General features: G+C 49.6%; 2 protein-coding genes, 1 long non-coding RNA gene and 1 pseudogene across 9 annotated transcripts in view; 3 read left to right on the top strand and 1 right to left on the bottom strand.

The window, feature by feature from the left end:
• Window positions 1-559, bottom strand: part of LOC112932839 (uncharacterized) — a 28,200-nt gene extending 27,641 nt beyond the window's left edge. For all 7 annotated transcript variants that reach the window (XM_072763900.1, XM_026015803.2, XM_072763899.1 and 4 more), the window contains exon 1: window positions 355-559. The gene's annotated coding sequence lies outside the window, so the exon portion shown is untranslated. The remainder of the gene's footprint in view (window positions 1-354) is intronic.
• A 142-nt stretch (window positions 560-701) lies between these two features.
• Window positions 702-4,674, top strand: LOC112932840 (uncharacterized). The gene is made up of 3 exons (XR_012002614.1): window positions 702-954; window positions 1,678-1,853; window positions 2,101-4,674. It is a non-coding gene; the product is annotated as an uncharacterized lncRNA (long non-coding RNA).
• A 5,274-nt stretch (window positions 4,675-9,948) lies between these two features.
• Window positions 9,949-10,353, top strand: LOC112932847 (proteasome subunit beta type-4 pseudogene; annotated as a pseudogene).
• Window positions 10,354-11,463: 1,110 nt separating this feature from the next.
• On the top strand, window positions 11,464-17,271 carry DEFB108B (defensin beta 108B). Its single transcript, XM_026015800.2, has 2 exons — window positions 11,464-11,764; window positions 17,017-17,271. Exons 1-2 carry the CDS (start codon window positions 11,707-11,709, stop codon window positions 17,175-17,177), a joined length of 219 nt encoding a protein of 72 aa, XP_025871585.1. The 5' UTR covers window positions 11,464-11,706; the 3' UTR covers window positions 17,178-17,271.
• Window positions 17,272-17,748: the final 477 nt, after the last annotated feature.

Below are 17,748 nucleotides of genomic sequence, written 5' to 3'. Positions count from 1 at the left end.
AATGAATTTGGGGTCCTCCCCACCCCGGCCCTGCGCATCCCTTAGTCACTTTTCTTCCAGGGCTTCCAGCCCGGGTCACACACACCGTTTTGCTCGGTCCAGGCCCATCGGACCCCCGCCGCGCCCCCCGTCCCGGGGTCTCCCTGGTCTCCCCCTGCCCCGGGGCCACACCCACACCCCCCCGAAGATGCCCCTGCCCAGGAAGTGCACACTTTTCGGGGGCTCGTCAGGAACGCGAGCGTAGGCGGGCAGGCACAGCCGGCGGGACGGGGGGCGGGGGTGTCACCGGGGCTCCCCGAGGAGGGGCGCGGAGGGAGGGGTCCCGGGGCGCGGCCGGCCTGGGAACCAGCTTACCGGAAGCAGACGCGGACCCAGGGCTGGGCGGGGCTCCCCGCGGGCGGGGCGGGCGGAGCTGGGGGGGCTGGAAGGCTCGCGAGGCCCCGCGCTCCGGGCGTGGAGGACGCAACGCTGGGGGCATCCACGTGCGAGCTGCAGCCACAAGCGCTGAGCCTCGAGCGAGGACGCCCTTCCGTCCGGGAAATCTGCTTCCGGGTCGGCCGGAAACGGCGAGCTCGGGTGGGGCGGGGCCTGGGCGGAGAGGGCTGTGCTGCGCGTGCGCGTGCCTTCGCTACGCCCCCACCCGGGGGCGCTTCCGGTCTGCGCCTACCTACTTCCGCTCGCAGAGCCCGGCCCGGCGCTTTAGCATCCGGGTGGGTGTGCCGGGTGACCTGCGGGTGCGGGGGGCGCGGGGACCTCGGTGCGGAGATGGGGGCGTCGGGATGCCTGCATCCCCCACGTGAAATGCTGGTGCCCTTTTCTGTGGGGCGAGTGTGGACTCCGAACTGGCCTGGGCGGCCCCTGCTGGGGCGGTGAGGACGGACCGCCGAGGCACAACATCTGCGGAAGATGGAGACGTTCACGTGCCTTTGAGAAGGACGTGCCTGACATCGCCAGGTGCCCCGAGTTACTAAATTTCACGTTTTTCGCTATCTTTATTCGGGAGCCACCTGAACGAGCGTTTTTAGTTTTGAAAAAAAGTCAGATTTTTTTTTTGAATATTTTATTTATTCATTCATGACAGGCACAGAGAGAGAGAGAGGCAGGCTCCGTGCAAGGAGCCCGACGTGGGACTCGATCCCGGGTCCCCAGGATCACGCCCTGGGCCCAAGGTGGTGCTAAACCGCTGCGCCACCAGGGCTGCCCGAAAAAGTCAGGTTTTTTTTTTTAATCTTCTGTTTTTGTTTTCTGTTTCCGAATGTTTTGTGTCAAGTGTGGGAGAAGTCTTGGGTTTTCATTCCTTCCGTGTACGTCACACAGAGACATGTGTGTTCTCTGACAAGAACATTAAAAAGCACTGGATTTTCAAATTTCGGTCGCATCACATAATAATAATATTATTAATATAGTAAATATTAACGGGGAGGGATCCCTGGGTGGTGCAGCGGTTTGGCACCTGCCTTTGGCCCAGGGCGCGATCCTGGAGATCCGAGATCGAATCCCACGTCGGGCTCCCGGTGCATGGAGCCTGCTTCTCCCTCTGCCTGTGTCCCTGCCTCTCTCTCTCTCTGTGTGACTATCATAAATAAATTTTAAAAAATTAAAAATAAATAAATAAATATTAACAGGGAATGTGTGAGTGGGAAAAAAAAAATATCTCCTTTTCTCTCTCCTTTGTAGATTCTCAAGATCCTGCCGGAGGGGACTCGGCAAGACTAAATCACAACTTTTCATGCTGCAGAACTTTCTCAAAGATGAATCCAAAAGAAGTCATCTTCTGGTTTTCCAATAACCTAACACAGATTTCTCTAACTTTCACATTTACTTGTAAATATTAAATGTCGGGACCCATGGAGGTAAATTCTGGAAAGGGAATGTTCTCGTAGGCAGAGAGCAGTAAAGGCTGTGCGGTTCTTGTGGAGGGAGTGGAGGGGAGCCTTTCCCACAGGGCCTCCGGGTCTCTCAGCGCAGAGATCACTTAACCTGGGTGATCTCACCTCACTTGTCTCCAATCTGTGGGGAGCTGGACACACATTAAGGAGGGCTGTATATGATTTGGGGTCAAGGAGTCCAGGTACCTGAACCTCTCCCCTCTCTCTTTAGGTAGAAGTCAAGTGATACAGTCCTGTCAGTGTAAACCACCCAGCCTCCAACCTACCTTCTCCATCACATCTTAAGCGTTTACACATAGCATGCTTTGGGAAGCTGGAAGTCAACTGATGTGATAATGGGGTGCATGGAGGATGTGTATTGTTTGGAAGTTCTCGACGAAAAACCGAGCTCGTAAGATAAGATGGCGTCTTAGTAGACTAAGGTCTGCCCACATCTCTAAACCTCTGTTTCCCTGGCTGAGAATTAGGTCCAATGAAAGCTGAGGAGTGAAAAGAAAGTGTGCATTGGAGTATAATTTTTTTTAATATTTATCTATTCATAGAAGACAGAGAGAGAGAGGCAGAGACACAGGTAGAGGGAGATGCAGGCTCCATGCAGGGAGCCGGGTGTGGGACTCGATCCTGGGTCTCCAGGATCACGCCCTGGGCCAAAGGCAGGAGCTAAACTGCTGAGCCACCCAGGGATCCCTAATTATTTCTATCTATGTTTTTGTTATTATTACAATGAAAAGGTATTTTCCAGGCATTCCTTAGGAAAATGCCTTCACTGAAGAACGAGTTGCTTTTTCAGGAACTGATACAGCTGAAAATAATCATTGACTATAGGATGGCACTCTGATGGCCTGATGGGTAGACGGCCCCTCTAGAGTGGAATGCATGTGTGTAAGAGAACCTGTGTCTCCATCATCCCTGGGATGATGCCCTCCCACCTTGGGGGGGGGGGGGGGTGTCTCTGGTTCCTGTACATGTGACCATAGAGGGCCCTGAATATCCTGACATCTGAAGGAGCCTCCAGTTGAGAGCAGATTTGTGCTGTAAGCCAAACCCGGGAGCTATTGGGGAATGAAGCAGTTTCTCTCTTGGGTTTAGGAGGGTGGAATGAAGGAGCTTGAGCTTAGAGATTCTGATTCCCCTTCCTGGGGAGTTGACCACATGAGGGGGTAGAAAGTGTGAAGTTTGTAATTATGGTGTCCCCCCTGAGACGTTTTTTTAGGCTTTTGTCCTGAAATTCTGCTGAGATCTTTGGAATGCTCAAACATCATTCATCTCATTTTTTTTCGTGGTAAAAATAAGTTCCTGTGTGGATATATATATATATTAATACTCTAAACATGCCATGTTGAAAGTGAAGAAAGCACAACCCAGAGGCACACAGACCATGTGTTTGTGATGAAAATGCACTCTCCAGCCATGTTCCAGGCCAGTCCTTCCAAATGGTCTTCCTGAGATCTGACAATGAATGGTGGAGCTCCGGGTTCATGACAGCTCCCTCATTCCAGCCTCCCGAGGAGCCAGCCCCTCATAGTCAGAGTCCTTATGTCTTAAAGCTTTCTGAGGAGCGCTGGGCTCTAAGCTGATGTAGATAATTGTGAGGAAGCTCCTGACTGCATGTTCACCCTCCAGCCTTTTCAGGAGGACAAGAGCAGTTCCTACATCCATGAATATATTTGGAAAAGTGTAGTGATTCTGGAGGGCCAAGGATGCCCTCTCTGGGCCATCCTGGCCAGCACATTGTGTTCCTGGTCCCTTGGGATGCCCCTGACAGCACGTGTACCAGCAGGGACAGTAGGTGGAGATCCGGGATCTCCGACATATATGTCAGAGGGGAGCCCTCAGTAATCATCTTTGCTATTCATTTAATGAAAGGTAGCAGATAACTTTTTTGTTATTGGCATTTGGGGCAATTTTATAAGATATTAATACTGTGTAGCCTAGAACACAGGAAAAAATTCCTGATTCATTGATATCTCCATAAAAACCTCCATTATTAAGGCAGAGGGTCTATTGATCTGTAATAATTTTCTAAAGCACAATTTATCTACATTCTTTCTAACCACAGAAGTCTATGAATTCAATACCATCTGCATATAGAACACAAACATTCCTCTTATTTCTGGATTCAAATAAACAGACTCGTCTCCAAATACAAAATCCCAAATCTAACCAAGGCCAGGCAAAATATACATATGCCTGCAGTCCCGGATGCACATACTTATCCCATATACTCTCCATCCAAACCACAGGTTTGTAATAAACATGCTAAAAGCTATGTAGATGTCCCAGCCCATTGCTCCTTAAAAACACGCTGCTGAACTTATTTTGACAACCTGCCAAAAATTTAACTTAAATTAACTCAATACCAGTAGAAAACATGAAAACAAAACCCCTACCCGTCATATCATGGGAATATATTCCACACTGAAGTCTTCAAAGTCGCTGAACATGGGTCTCCTATTGCAAAAACAAACATCCCATGCCCATCATTACCTAACTTTCCAGACACCACAACTGGCAAGTCCTCAGACCCAGCAAAAGACTCAGTCCTCTCCAGAAATCTTGCAATAAAAGCCTACAACCCAAAGCCCAGTGTACACAAATGCACACTGAGTACAACGTCCCATGAACACACGCAGAAAGACAGTCCCCTCCCCCACATGCCTAGCCTACTCCAGACCATGTCACAAAATATTTCCTGTATATGGGTTCACCCTGGAATGTTGTCTCGACTACCTACTGGCATGAGTGTACGCAAAAATAAATCTGTCTTCATTTCGTCATCCATGAATGATATGTGTATGCATGTTCATGTGTCAACACTTGTACAGAGATTACTGGGATACATCCATAGACCTCTTAACCCTTCTTATTATTCCTCTTGTTACTCCTGGCACTCTCCCAGACATGGGACTTTGCCAATGTGCATTTCCACCTGAGCAGGGATATCCCTGGTTGAATGGCTGAGCAGGTGGTTTTCCTGTTCAGGATTTCCTATTCTGTATTTTGACTAGCGAATCATGACAGCATTGAAAAGCAGAGGGGATTCTAGTCTCCTGAGGATGGATTCAGGCTTTGGCCAGTACTTTTCAGGAGGAATTTCCCCTGGTCTAATGCATATTCGTTTGGTGTCTCTTTTTTCCTCATGTTCCTCTGACTCAAGAACTTTGATGTAGGAATCTCTTTCAGGCAATGAAACCATTCCTTTCTCTCTGAATGGGCAGCAGTGTTCTTTACCTTCTTCCAGAAACTGCAGATTTTTCTAAGTTCATTTTTGAGCTCTCAGGGCCACCACTGTATGCATTTGTGTCATAGGACTGCATCAACCTCTGGAAATTTTCTAAGCACCTCAGGCATGCAGGCCTGGAGCTCAACTGCAAGTCCCAGAGAGGGCTCTCTGCCAGTCTGAGCAAACTCAGAATTTTCTATGTCCTGTATGGTAGCCCTAGAACCGCAGGTGCTGGCGTGTTTGGCCCCCTGCTAGTGAGGTAGTACCAAGGATGATGCCTACCAACAGGCTTTGGTGAACTCATGGTATGATGATACTGTTAACATAATGGGTTTCAGGGAAACTAAATGGCAGAAGGCTAGCCAGGAGGTGAGATCTGATGTAGAACTGGGGGCTCCATGCCCCGCGTAGGCGGGGCTTCTGAGGCTGGAGGGGACAGCAAGGGGTCTGGTCACTACTTCCTAGTTGGGAGCCCTTCCCAGCCATCCATGTGACAGAACTACTGAAAGCTTCTGAGTGCCTGTGGTAGGCAGGACCTGGACCAGTGTCTCTTACCAATGCTTGGCACACAGGGCCCCACTTTCACTGGTAGCCTCATGTGGCTTCTTTTCTTTTCCCCGCTACTGCCTTCCTTTGCCATCACAGACCACATTTCATGGTGCAGTCCTAGGACTCTGTCTCCAAACTATACCATGAACCTCTATGTCAGTACATTGTTGTATACTCTGAGAAATCCATTCTCAATCTCCATCGCTTTACTTTAATATTATCTTCATGAAAATGATTAATATTTGTGTCGTTAAGATCATCATTGTGACTGTTACTGTTGTCATTCACTACTATTATGGTTCCTATCATGGATCTTTTGTGTGATTGTTGATATATGATGTTGTATAAAGTTTCTCAGTTTGTGAAGTCCATCCGGTCTACTGAAGACGATCCAAAGGGAACCCGAAGACATGCATACACCCAGGACCTCCGGGCTCCCTGTGTACCACCTGATGCTAATTCAAAGGATGGGTCCCCTGAACTATTCCAAGCTCCCTCTGGATGCAAGGACCTACTCATACCAGCAGGGGAGACTTGGAAAGGACACCCTGGTCTTATCTTAGTCTCTGGAAAGTATTAGACACCTCACACACATGCCAGAAACTCTATATGCAGACCTGCAACCCCCAGAGAAGACTTCCTTGCACCAACTGGCCACCTAAAGATTTTCTAAGTAAACTCAGGATTACAAACCCCTCCCACTGGCAGCAATGGCTCTTGAATGGCTTTTGTTACCAATTGAGATTTAGGGTTTCTTTAAAAATCATGTCAGCGACCAGGAACCCGTGCTTTGTCACTGGCATGGCAGGAAAGGGCCTCCCTACTCATCAGAGCCTCTGCAGAATTTTCAAAATCTGTTCAAGAACCCATGGCAAAAGATGCACACAGCCTCCCAGAATTCCTGAGCTTCTAGAAATTTCCTAAGTCTCCTCCAATGTCCAGGGATAGCTGGAGTAACACGAAAAGGCACTGAAAGGGTGACTGGCCTGTTGGAGCAAACAGAATCTTCTAGGAAGCCTGGGAACCACTGGTTTCAGCCATTTCCACTCCCACAGGTAGGAGAGAATGAAGGGTGACCCCCTCCAGAAGCTCTTGGAGGAGATACAAGTACCCAGATACATCAGTCCTGAAGGGCCTGTAAGTGCAGACAGTAGAAGAGCAGCAAGATGGTTTGGGATGACACAATACTGGGGGCTTCTTGTTTGTCATAGTCTGTGCTTCTGGGTGCCAGGTGCTGAGTCTGGAGCCCTCCCTTGTTGGGAGGAGCCCTGCCACAACAGCCAGCTGTCTCCTCTCCTGAAAGCTACCAGGTGTTGGCTGGCATGGAGACCCAGGACTAGGGGTACCTTAAAGGTTCCCCATAAGCCTTGTAATGCGAGGCTTACTCAGGAGTCCTCGTGTTTACACATGCCCACCTCCAAGCGGATTTTCTTATCATTCTGGCTCTTCATCTTTGCCTTCTGGGACTCTAAACTACCCCATGAGGCTCAATACTTGTACCTGTTATTCACTAAGGGGAATCTGTTCTCTGTGTCCCCAAGTCTATAGGTTTAGTATCATTGCCAATAGCGTCAATAGACAATGATCATCATTCTTGTTGATATTCACCAGTTTTTATTGTGACCACTGTCATTACCATTATGATGGAGGTTCTCTTTTACAGCAGCGAATATATTTTCTGTATCATGAAGGGTGTCTGGTTGCCAGAGATGACTGTGAGTGTCCCCAACAGACGCAGGTGCACAGCTGCTGTGAGGATCCTGTTGTACCAGTGATTGTCCTTTCACAGGAGGAGCTCCTGAATGATTCCACGGCCTTGACCTGAGGTAATGAAGTCACACCTAGAAAGGCACCCTATGCCCTCTTGATGAGACTTTGGAAAAATTTACAGGTCCCTTTAGGGGCCTAGCAATGGCTTTTGGCAGCCTGCAAGTCCTAACAAGAACACCTTTGGCCAGTCAGATCCACTTAAAAATATTCTGAGGCACCGTAGGGGTCTGGTAACCCCTCTTGCTGGCATGGAGTGCCAGTGAAGGACAGGGGTAAAACCAAAGTGTTTCAGTGATGCTGGGAGGACTCAGAAACCTGTGATGACTGCCCGCGGAAGGTGCCACAGCAGCCTGTCTCACTAGTTTCGGTCATTTTGGAGGCCAGGGATTGCCACTGCCCAAACTGGAGGCATAGGGGCAACTGGAGCTTACAGAAATGTTCTAAGTTACAGCGTCCCGGCAGCCTTAGTATCTTCCACTTCCCTCAGCTCAGAGCCAGGGAGACAGCACTGACAAAAACTGAGGCGTAATGAGGACGTCTTAAGATCACCAGAGCTGCTGGAAACATCCCCAGTGCCTTCAGTGGCCCAGAAATCCTGTTACCATGCTGGAAGGCACAGAAATGTACATCTGTCCACCTGAGCCACCGCAGGGTTTTCTAAGTCCTGCGGGAAGCCCACAGTGATGTATTAAGTCAACCGCAGAAGAATAATCCATAATAAGAAAAAGGGATGAGGGAACCTGGGTGATTCAGTCAGTTGAGCGTCTGCCTTCAGCTCAGGTCATGATTTCAGGGTCCTGGGATCGAGCCCCATGGTGGGCTCCCTGCTCAGTGGGGGACCTGCTTCTCCCTCTGCCTCCATCCTGTTAGTACTCTTTCTCTCACACTGTGTCTCTCTCAAATAAGTAAATAAGTAAATAAATAAATAACGAATGAATGAATAAATGAATGAATAAATAAAATCTTTAAAAAGAAAGATGAATATTATTACTAAGAAAATATTTGTAATAATGACTAACAAATGATAACGTAATGATTATAGTAATAAAGTTAGCTAATGGGGAATCCCCTGTACTCATGAAACACATGATCGGCAAGGGACCAATTTCTTGCCTAATGGGATATTTTGATGCCAGGGTCCAAGGTCTGCATAAAGAAAAAAAAATTAAGGCTGAAAGTAGCAGCAGAGGAGAATAGAGACCAGAGGAGGAGGAGGACAAAGGTGAATGTGAGAACTCTTGCACAAACTCCAGATGGATGTTGTAAAGGAGATGGAGGGACTTTAGTCCTGAGTCTGCCCATCATTCCACACCCACCGGATTTCAGAAGTTTCACCCCCTGGGTGGTGTGGCTGGGTTCCACGCAGGGAAGGCAGGACTCCAGATCCAGATCGACACCCCCTTTGTAGAAGCCCCAGCTGTACCTGCTTTCAGCCCCAGCATCGCCTCAGCCATCGCTGCCTGGATTCCCTTCTGCCAGCTTTCCCCCCACAGAACCCTGGGGATCTCATTTGGGGGTGGACAGGGGGCAACTCAGCCTACGGGGCTATAGGAAGGTGTCCACAGCGGTGGTTCCTGGTCCAGCAGGGGGCGACAGGCCACCATGAGTGGTTCAAGGACTCCCTGCCCGACTCAACACTGCCCTTGCTCATGCTGGATGGTCACGAGCTGCATGCCTTCCTGTGCAGGACCAGCATTTCCAGAACACCTGAAGGTACTTAGAATGTTTCCAGAGGCTCAGGCAGGCCGAGGACACACTGAGTGCCTCTGGTGTTGGCAATGGCAGCTTCTGGGCTCTGAGCCGATACCAAATTCTAAGGAGGCACATGCTTGTCTAGCCTTGCCAGGACAGTAGGGCCGCACCCAGGACCTTGAGGAGACTTAGAACAGAATTTTGTGATGGGTCTTCACCGCCAGAACAAGAGGTTGCTGGCACCCTGAGGGGTATTTGTACATTTTCAGGAGCTCAGCAGCTCCAGAGTTGTCCCGCCAGATACCCTCTGTGCCTGCAGAAGAGTCTCAGGAATGCCATGGTTGTCACCCCATGACTCGCTATTGCTTGCAGTCACGGATCCTGTGCCCCTGAGGGGATTTAGAGAATTTTGTGGTGACTTTGAGGTGCCAAGGAGACCCTCACTGGGGCTTACAGGCTCGCAAATCTGGTTTCTTCAGAGGCTCTGCTGGGACAAGGACACCCAGGCAGTAGAATGAGAACAGGGGAGCAGCTTGTAGATGTGTGTCTGTAATCCCTTTCAGTAAATCTTGCAGCCTTTATAAATAGGGAACCTCTGCTCAGTGTTGCATGACCGCCCCAGAAATGATCCAAGGTTAGAAGGTGATTATAAAGATTAATGATGAATGGCAATCAGAGCTACCATGCTAATGAACAGAATAACAGAAATATTGGCGATTTTAATAAGGATAAGTAATATTAAGCTAAGGAAATGGAGCTTATATACATAAGATGTACATGTGGCCGGATAGTGATTGATGAGCTGTTGGGAGACGGACACAGCTATAGGCCTAGAGGGCCATGGACAGCCGTCGCTCCAAGATGAAGCCCCCGTGGAACACCAGGGTCCCTGGGGGCTACACTGATGGAGAGAGCCTCCTCGGTTATGTGGACAGGCTTGGCGTAGCTTCTGAGGCCCCTTCGCTGGCCACGGGTTATGGTGCATACTTGGCTCAGCCTCTGCTGCGAGAAGTTCTGGAGAAGCAGCCAGTCCTGAGCCAGACTGAGGCCCGAGGGCTAGGGGACCGCCGCATGCGAGTGCTGTATTATCGAGGTGCCCGCCCCGATAACAGGTTTCAAATTGCCACAGTCACCGAAAAAGGTGTTGAAATAGAGGGACCACCCTCCGCAGAGACCAGCTGGAAGGTTGCTCGCATGGTCAGTGGTTCTGAATGAAATCCAGGTGCATTATCCAGAACTGAAGTTGTCCCTTCTTCTAACTTTGAACTTGGCTGGTTCAAAGGTCTACTTTTCTATTGTAAAATAAATTCTTTGAAATGCAAAAAAAAAAAAAAAAAGCCATCATTTTCAGCTTTGCCTCAATGGCTTTCATCTTTGCGGTGACTCTTGGGTTAGACACTTCCCTCTGAGTGAAGGGAAAGCACCGAGCAGCTGGGGGTGGGCTGGGGTCGGAGTCGCAGGACGCACCATGCAGTGTGTCCCATGGTTGCAAACGTGAGCCACAGGAGGGTGACCCTTGGGGGGGGCAAACAGAGACCGGCGCAGGGACCCCTTAAGGAGAAGAGCATCGAGCGGAGGCTGCAGCCCGGCCTGCCCGCCGCAGCACGCGCAGCAGCCTCAGTGGGGCGGGGGGCGGGGGGCGGCGGCGGGGGGCGGGGCTCGGGCCCGGGGTCCCCAAAGCGGTCCTCTTGCTCCCCGGCCGGCCGCGCGGGGCCTCCGGGCCTTGGGGCTCCGAAACCCTGCGTGGCTCTGGCGGCCCCTCGCCCTCCCGGTGCCCTTCAGGCAGCGGCCGCCCTGGTTGCGCGCTGGCGGGGCGGTGGCCGTCTCCGGGACCCCTGCGCCCCGGGCGCCCCGCCGTGCGCCTCCTTTGACAGCAGCGGCAGCTGCCGCAGTGCGAGGGTGACTTGGAAGGTTTCGCGGAAGCTCCGGAGGGCCTGGGACCCCCCCCCGCCCCCGGCAAGGAGGCATCGGCGGGTCCGGCCTCCCCGAGGTGATGCAGAGGAGCGCCCCAAGTCTCGGGGTGGGGCGCCCGAGGCCGCGTAGCGCCGTCCGCGGGGGCAGGAGCCAGTGGGTGCTGCACCCGCCCGGGGACTCCCCAACGTTCGCAGAGGCGGAGGCCGCACAGGGATGCTCTCCCCTCCCGAGCCCCCCCCCCCCCCCCCGCCCACGGAAGCTGCTCCTTGGCTCCAGAGGGCGCCGGGGGGGAGGGGCGGGGGGACGTGGTGCTCAGTGGCCCGTAAAGCCTAGGGCGCCCCTACAGGTGTGGCCACTAACCGGACGGGCTGCTTTCCCGCACTCGAGTGCAGGTAGCGCGGGCCGTGCGCCCTGATGCGAGGCGGGAGGGGCCGCAGCTCCCGTTCCCATTTGGCTCGCTCTCCTGGCCCGAACTGGGCGCCCACAGAGCAGGGGCCTCGGTTTCCTCCTGGAGGCCACGGTGTGTGCGTAGGACACACGCTGTCCCCGAACTGCCCTAATGAGGGACGAAGGGCACCTGGCCCCCAGACGAGCCCGGCGACAGCCCCCAGAGCGGCCGGGAAGCCGTGTCTGCCTCTGCAGAGCAGCCGAGCTCCTCCTCCTGCAGCCATGAGGCCTGCGGGCCTGCTCCTCGCCCTGCTCTTCTTTCTGAGCCGAGTCCTTGCAGGTAACCGGAGCAGCTCTGCCGAAGCCCTGGTAGAGTGCGGGCCCGAGACCTTCCGGGCAGCCCGGAGGAGCCGGGCCCCAGCAGGAGGCTCTAGGAAGTCCGAGGCCTGGGCAGGCCCAGCTCTGCCGACGCCTGGCTCATCAGTGAGCAGCTCTCGGCGGGGCTCTCGGAGGGGGTGAAGTGAGGTCACAGGTGTTTGCTCCCTCACCCAAGATGGATTTAGGCAAGCAGACCTGCAGTGTCCAGATCTAGATAACCAAAAGCAAATGGGGCATTTTTCTAGTAAATCTTGGTTTCCAACATCCTCCACTTATTGTAGAAAAAGTTAGTCTTCAAGGTACTGGCATAAGAGCCACGCCAGAGCTGGAGGGTCCCCAGCAGAGGGACTGGCAAGGGGACCTCCTTGTAAGGCTTACTCCAGTCTACGACATGCCCAATCCTTTGCTCCTTCGGACCGTTGGTCTCCTGCAGTGGACTCTGCCCCTCAAGGCTCCATCCCAGTCCCTGGCTTTTCTTCCTCCTTTGCAACATTTTAGTCTTCTACAGTAGAACTTAAACACAGGCGGCAGAAATGACCCAGTAGCGGAGTGTGTCCTCCTGCGGTCAGCATGCAGACAGGGGTCAAACAGGTGTAGTAGGGTGACCTGCACAGATGTGCAATGGGTGGGGCCCTCCTCACTTTCACCCAGGGGAGTGACAAGACACCCAGAATGGGTCATTACATTTGCAGAACTCGGGACATGTGGGCCAAGGAGGAGAAGCATCTTCTTGCTCTACATCACATAGAATGTCTTCTTCTCTGTTCTTGAGAACTCAGGGCCTCAGGGATGAGGAAGGGATTATTAAAAAGCAGGCTTAGATGTGTGGAAGTGGACAGTCCTCGTATAGGTGAAGGAACTCTGGTTGCTATAATTTATGGTGTTTGCAAAAGGATGCTTCCCAAAATTTCCACCAGAAAATATAGTGGGAGGCCTGCCTGTTCTTGGTGAATCCCCACTTTCTAGCTAACTCTGGATCTTAAAGGATTGCTTGCTGCTCATGGGTAGGGCATACTTCAGATTGGTGGGGAAGGTGCAACTGGGGAGTTGCTTGCAACTTGACTTCAGGAGAGCTAATCTGGTGGAAGCAGGGGGGAAGAGTTTCCGGTGTGGAGAGTCTAGGCATGGGAAACGAGCGCAGTTAGACACCCATAGTCAGGGACGCCCTTACCAGGAAGCAGGCATACAAAGAAAGCTGTGATGGCCCTTGACTCCCAAGAAGCTTGGTTACTCTACTGCTCAGGGGAGAGTCACCACGTCCCAAAAGAGAGCCCTGGCACCAATGAAGGAGAGATTTCCTAAGTGAGATTTAGGAGAAGAATAAGACATGACCAAAAAGAAAGACAAAAGCCCAAAGCAAAGCAATGTTTGAATGCTTCAGGCACTAAGCTGTGGAGGCATAGGGGGTCTGGAGGAAAATCATGGGGCAGCTCAATACTGAGAGTGTTTGAAGCTGTCTATCAAGGCTTTCATCCGCATCTTTCCTTTAGTAATATTCTGTATACCCACTAACCCACACTCACAAGAGTTTTAGGGTGAACAACAGTCTGGGTCTGTACTCCAGGGCTGAGGTTAAGCAACCCCATCCCGCTGGGATGTAATATGTAAGAGCCTCACTGAGCCCCTTATGAATGAACTTCAAAATGCTTTCTCTTATTTAAAGAGAAGAATAAGTATTTTTTAAACAAATGCAAGAGTATTTTGTTAAAAAAACAAAAAACATTTATCTTTGTTTCAATGAGCACAGAAGCTGTGAGAGGTCAGATACCATAAAATCATTCACTGTTGTTGATAAGATTCAAAAAGGTCTTGATGATCTAGTCTATTTTTCATATTCTATAGAGGAAAAATCAAGGCCCTAAAAAGTGAGTGCCTCCCCCAAGCTGACTGAATGAGCTACCTGTCACTCAGGGCATGGTCTTCACCTCCACCCTAAGGCTCCATTGTGCTGCTTCCTTTTTTCTGACTCGAGAGGGCGGTGAAAGGTGATGCCATATCCAATGATATTAAAAGGAGCACACAAGCTGGTGACTTCAATTTTTTTTAAAAAGGTTGTATTCATTTATTTGACAGAGACAGCGCATGAGCACAAGCTGGGGAGCAACAGAAGGATGGGAGAAGCAGGCTTCCCACTGAGCAGGGAGCCCAACTCAGGGCTCGATCCTAGGACCCTGGGATCATGACCTGAGCCAAAGGCAGATACTTAGCCAACTGAGCCATCCAGGCGCCCCTGGTGACTTCAACTTAAAGGAGAAGTATCTACATGGCTTTGCTAAAGACCCTTCTGATAAGTACCTACTAAGTGGTATCCTCACTAACCATATGGGTTGGATGGAGGAAAGTCCTTCTCATCAGGAAATGAATGCTTTTAACCAAGTCTTCCAAACTTTGAAAACGGATTCATTTTTGTTGTTGTTGTTATTGTTGTTTTCACTGTCACTGAACCAAAGTAAGGGAAAATAATGTGATGGTTAGAAAAGCAAGAGGCAAAAAACATTTCCAGTAATCCACTGTACTGGGATATGGGACTATAGGACACGTCTATGTGGTGGGGCAAGGGGGTGTGGTGGCTTTTCCTGCTGCCCTTAGGTGTCATTTGCAGTGGGACTAAAGCTTTTCTTTTGGAAGCCAGGGTAACAGAGGGGGATACAGAGTGGGAACAAGAGGGGAGGATTCAATGGAACTGAGGCCCCAGACGTCTCCCATTCCCCTCCATCACAAAAGCATTAGGTGAGCTTGGATAAGTTGCTCCCTTTCCCCTTGCCTCATTTCCTCATCTGTAGGATAATTCATGAGATCAGATAATCTCTATGTTCATTGTAACTCCAGCTTATGTTTTGGAAGCAAAGAGCTAGATACGATATTATGCAATATAAATGATTCACTAGCAAAGAACTAATAAAAATGAAAAGTAAGAAAAATGCCCTGAATAGGACTTGGATTCTTACACCTGAGTGATGGTGTGTCATCCTTTACAAAGCTCCTTTGTGATGTAAAAATTTAATGCTCAGTAGTCAACTGCAGCAAAATTGCACACCTAATGCCAAGACATGTGCACTGACAGTAACAGCCAATTCCCATACAAACATGTTACAGGATGAGCAGGAGCCGTGTCTTAATGATTTTCCACTCACTGACTGAATGCCTATTACATGCCAAGGCTTCAGTCAGGTTCTGGTATGTACAGGGAAGAATAAGCTGTGATTCTTGCACCCAGAGAACTCATCATCAAAAAGTGAAGTCAAACAGGAAACCACACCATCAGAGAATGGAAGAAGTCCAAGAATGATGGGGTATTCAACAGTGATTTATCACATAAGACACCTCATGTCACTGGTTCATCCTCTATAATATACTCCTTTCCTATGATCCTAGTGCCAATGGGCCAGTTTTAGCAACAGTAATGGGGCCTGTGTATATAGTAGTTGAGTTAATTTATAGACAAAATGGAGAGATGTACAGTCTAAGGATTGAAAAACTTAGATTGCAGCTCCTTTCTGCATAGTGCTCAACACTTAGGATGATCGTTGACTTGAAACAGAAACACCTGGGGGCACTCAGTCAGTTTAGCCTCTGACTCTTGGCTCAGGTCAGGATCTCAGAGTCATGAGATCAAGCCCTGAGTTGGGCTCTGGGCTCAGCAGGGAATCTGCTAGATATTCTCTCCCTCTACCCTTGCCACTCCCCTCACTCATGCTCTCTTTGTCTCTCACAATAAATAAATAAATAAATAAATAATCCTTAAAGAAAACCCAAGGGGAAAAAAAAGTACCCTTAAAATTATTTCCCAGTTCACATTTTGGGTAAAAATCTGATGTTGATCCTCACATCTATGAACTAATGGCCTTGTGAATCTTGAAAAGTTGAATTCAACTGAATGCATTTGAATTTCAGTTCAATCCATTCAATAGGCATTTACTGAATTTACATAATGCCCTCTACTGATCTGAAGGTCTTCAAGAACTGGCCTTTATGGGGCAACTGGGTGACTCCGTCAGCTAAGCATCTGCCTTTGGCTCAGGTCATGATCTCAGGATCCTGGGATGAAGCCCTGCATTCCGGCTCCCTGCTCCATGGGGAGCCTGCTTCTCCTTCTCCCTCTGCCCCTCACCCTGCTTGTGTTCTCTCACTCTCTCTTTGTCAAATAGCTAAATAAAATCTTTAAAAAAAGAATTGGCCTTTGTGTTTCCCAATACAAACACCTAGAAGTGCTGGTTGTGGGTACTTCTCTTAATGTCAGCCAAGAGCTTAAGAAGTTGTCATGGAAAAGGTACACTTTATTACATATGAAGACGACTTGAAAGTGTGCCCCCCTTTTGAAACTGAGCACCCCATCGTATGTAGCTCACCCCACAACAGTAAGCAGTAAAACACAAATCAAATATTATTCGACGTTTTTAACAGCTATATTTGTTCAGCCCTTACGAAGAACCACTTTTGAGAGCAGGCTTGCAACCTGAAAGGCCAGTTCAGACGAACAAGGGGTGAGTGGAGTATCTGACGTGACTGGGACACTCTCTTCATATTTTATATGTGGGAGTGTTCTCTGCCTCCAGGAAGATAACCTCAGTAACAATTTCCCTGAAGCATCTTCTCTTTTTAGATCTCTCTTTTCTTCCAGTTTTCAAAGGTACACACAGAAAGATTTCTCTAAAGTTTCTTCTGCTTTAGGAAAATTAGCAGCACAAGACTGAAACTAAAGAAAACCTATCTCTTCCATCAGTGATAGGAGATGAGGAGGAAAGACTGGCGTCAGCACAGTCCCCAAAGACCTTCTGAAGGAGGCAGGTCATCCCGGTGGAGGCTTTCTTACCTAGACGCCCCAGATAGTGCCTGATTTTCAAGAATGCCCCAAATCCGGGGATCCCTGGTTGGCTCAGCGGTTTGGCACCTGCCTTTGGCCCAGGGCACGATCCTGGGGTCCCGGGATTGAGTCCGTGTCAGGTTCCCGGCATGGAGCCTGCTTCTCCCACTCTGCCTGTGTCTCTCTCTCTCTCTCTACATATGAATAAATAAATCCTTTTTAAAAAAAAAAAGAATGCCCCAAATCCAAATTTGGAGTGAAGGCATATTTTTTTAAGTGTTGGTTTAAGGAATTAAATAACAACAACAATGACAAAATCTGCCCAAGATTGTTTCCAGACACTCCTCCCACCCAGTAATTCAATAAAAATTTACGGAGACATAGTTACAATAACCCTCTTTTCTGTGCAGCCAGGGGCAGATTCAAGGAGATCTGTGAGCATCCAAATGGCTCTTGCCAGGAGTTTTGCCTGGAAACAGAAATCCATGCCGGGAGGTGTTTAAATGGCCAAGCATGCTGCCGGCCCATGGTGTTCGAGTCCATCATCGAGCCTACTACGCCCAAGGAATGATCAACTCTTTTTGAAGCTTTGTGTTTCTTTAGATGTTTTATTCTCTATTCTGTGTGCTCTCTCTCCGTCTCTTTTTCTGTCTTCTCAAAGGGATTCCTATTGAGACCTGAATAAATAATAAAGCAAAACTAGCAAACATGAGACCTATTTTAAAAAGTCATATTGCACATTTTCACTCCATTACTCTTTGGTTCCCATCTTTCTACTGGGTCTGGACAAACTCCCCCAGCCACTTCATCTGAGGACACTAATGGCCTTCCAACGGGAAAATGCACTACCTCATTCCGTGCAGCCTTGTGGGGTCTCCCTCCCTGACAAAGGGGCAATGTCCAGGAACTCACACAATTGGATTTCCCCACACCAGTCAGACTCTACCAGAAATCTGAATTTCTAGACAGAGCAACACCGACCCAGATACCAAATAGTCTCTTCTACATCCTTTCTGAAGGTAGCACTCTGGCCCATCCTTGTATTCCTGGCTGAGATCTATGGAATTTCTCAAGTTATCACCTTTCACTGGGCATGGTCTTTTGGCTTTTCCTTACATCCTGTAAAGCACTGCATGGCTTCC

This window comes from Vulpes vulpes, chromosome 7 (genome assembly GCF_048418805.1).
Source record: "Vulpes vulpes isolate BD-2025 chromosome 7, VulVul3, whole genome shotgun sequence".
NCBI classification, from domain to species: domain Eukaryota; kingdom Metazoa; phylum Chordata; class Mammalia; order Carnivora; family Canidae; genus Vulpes; species Vulpes vulpes.
This window is presented reverse-complemented; position numbering and strand designations above follow the sequence as displayed.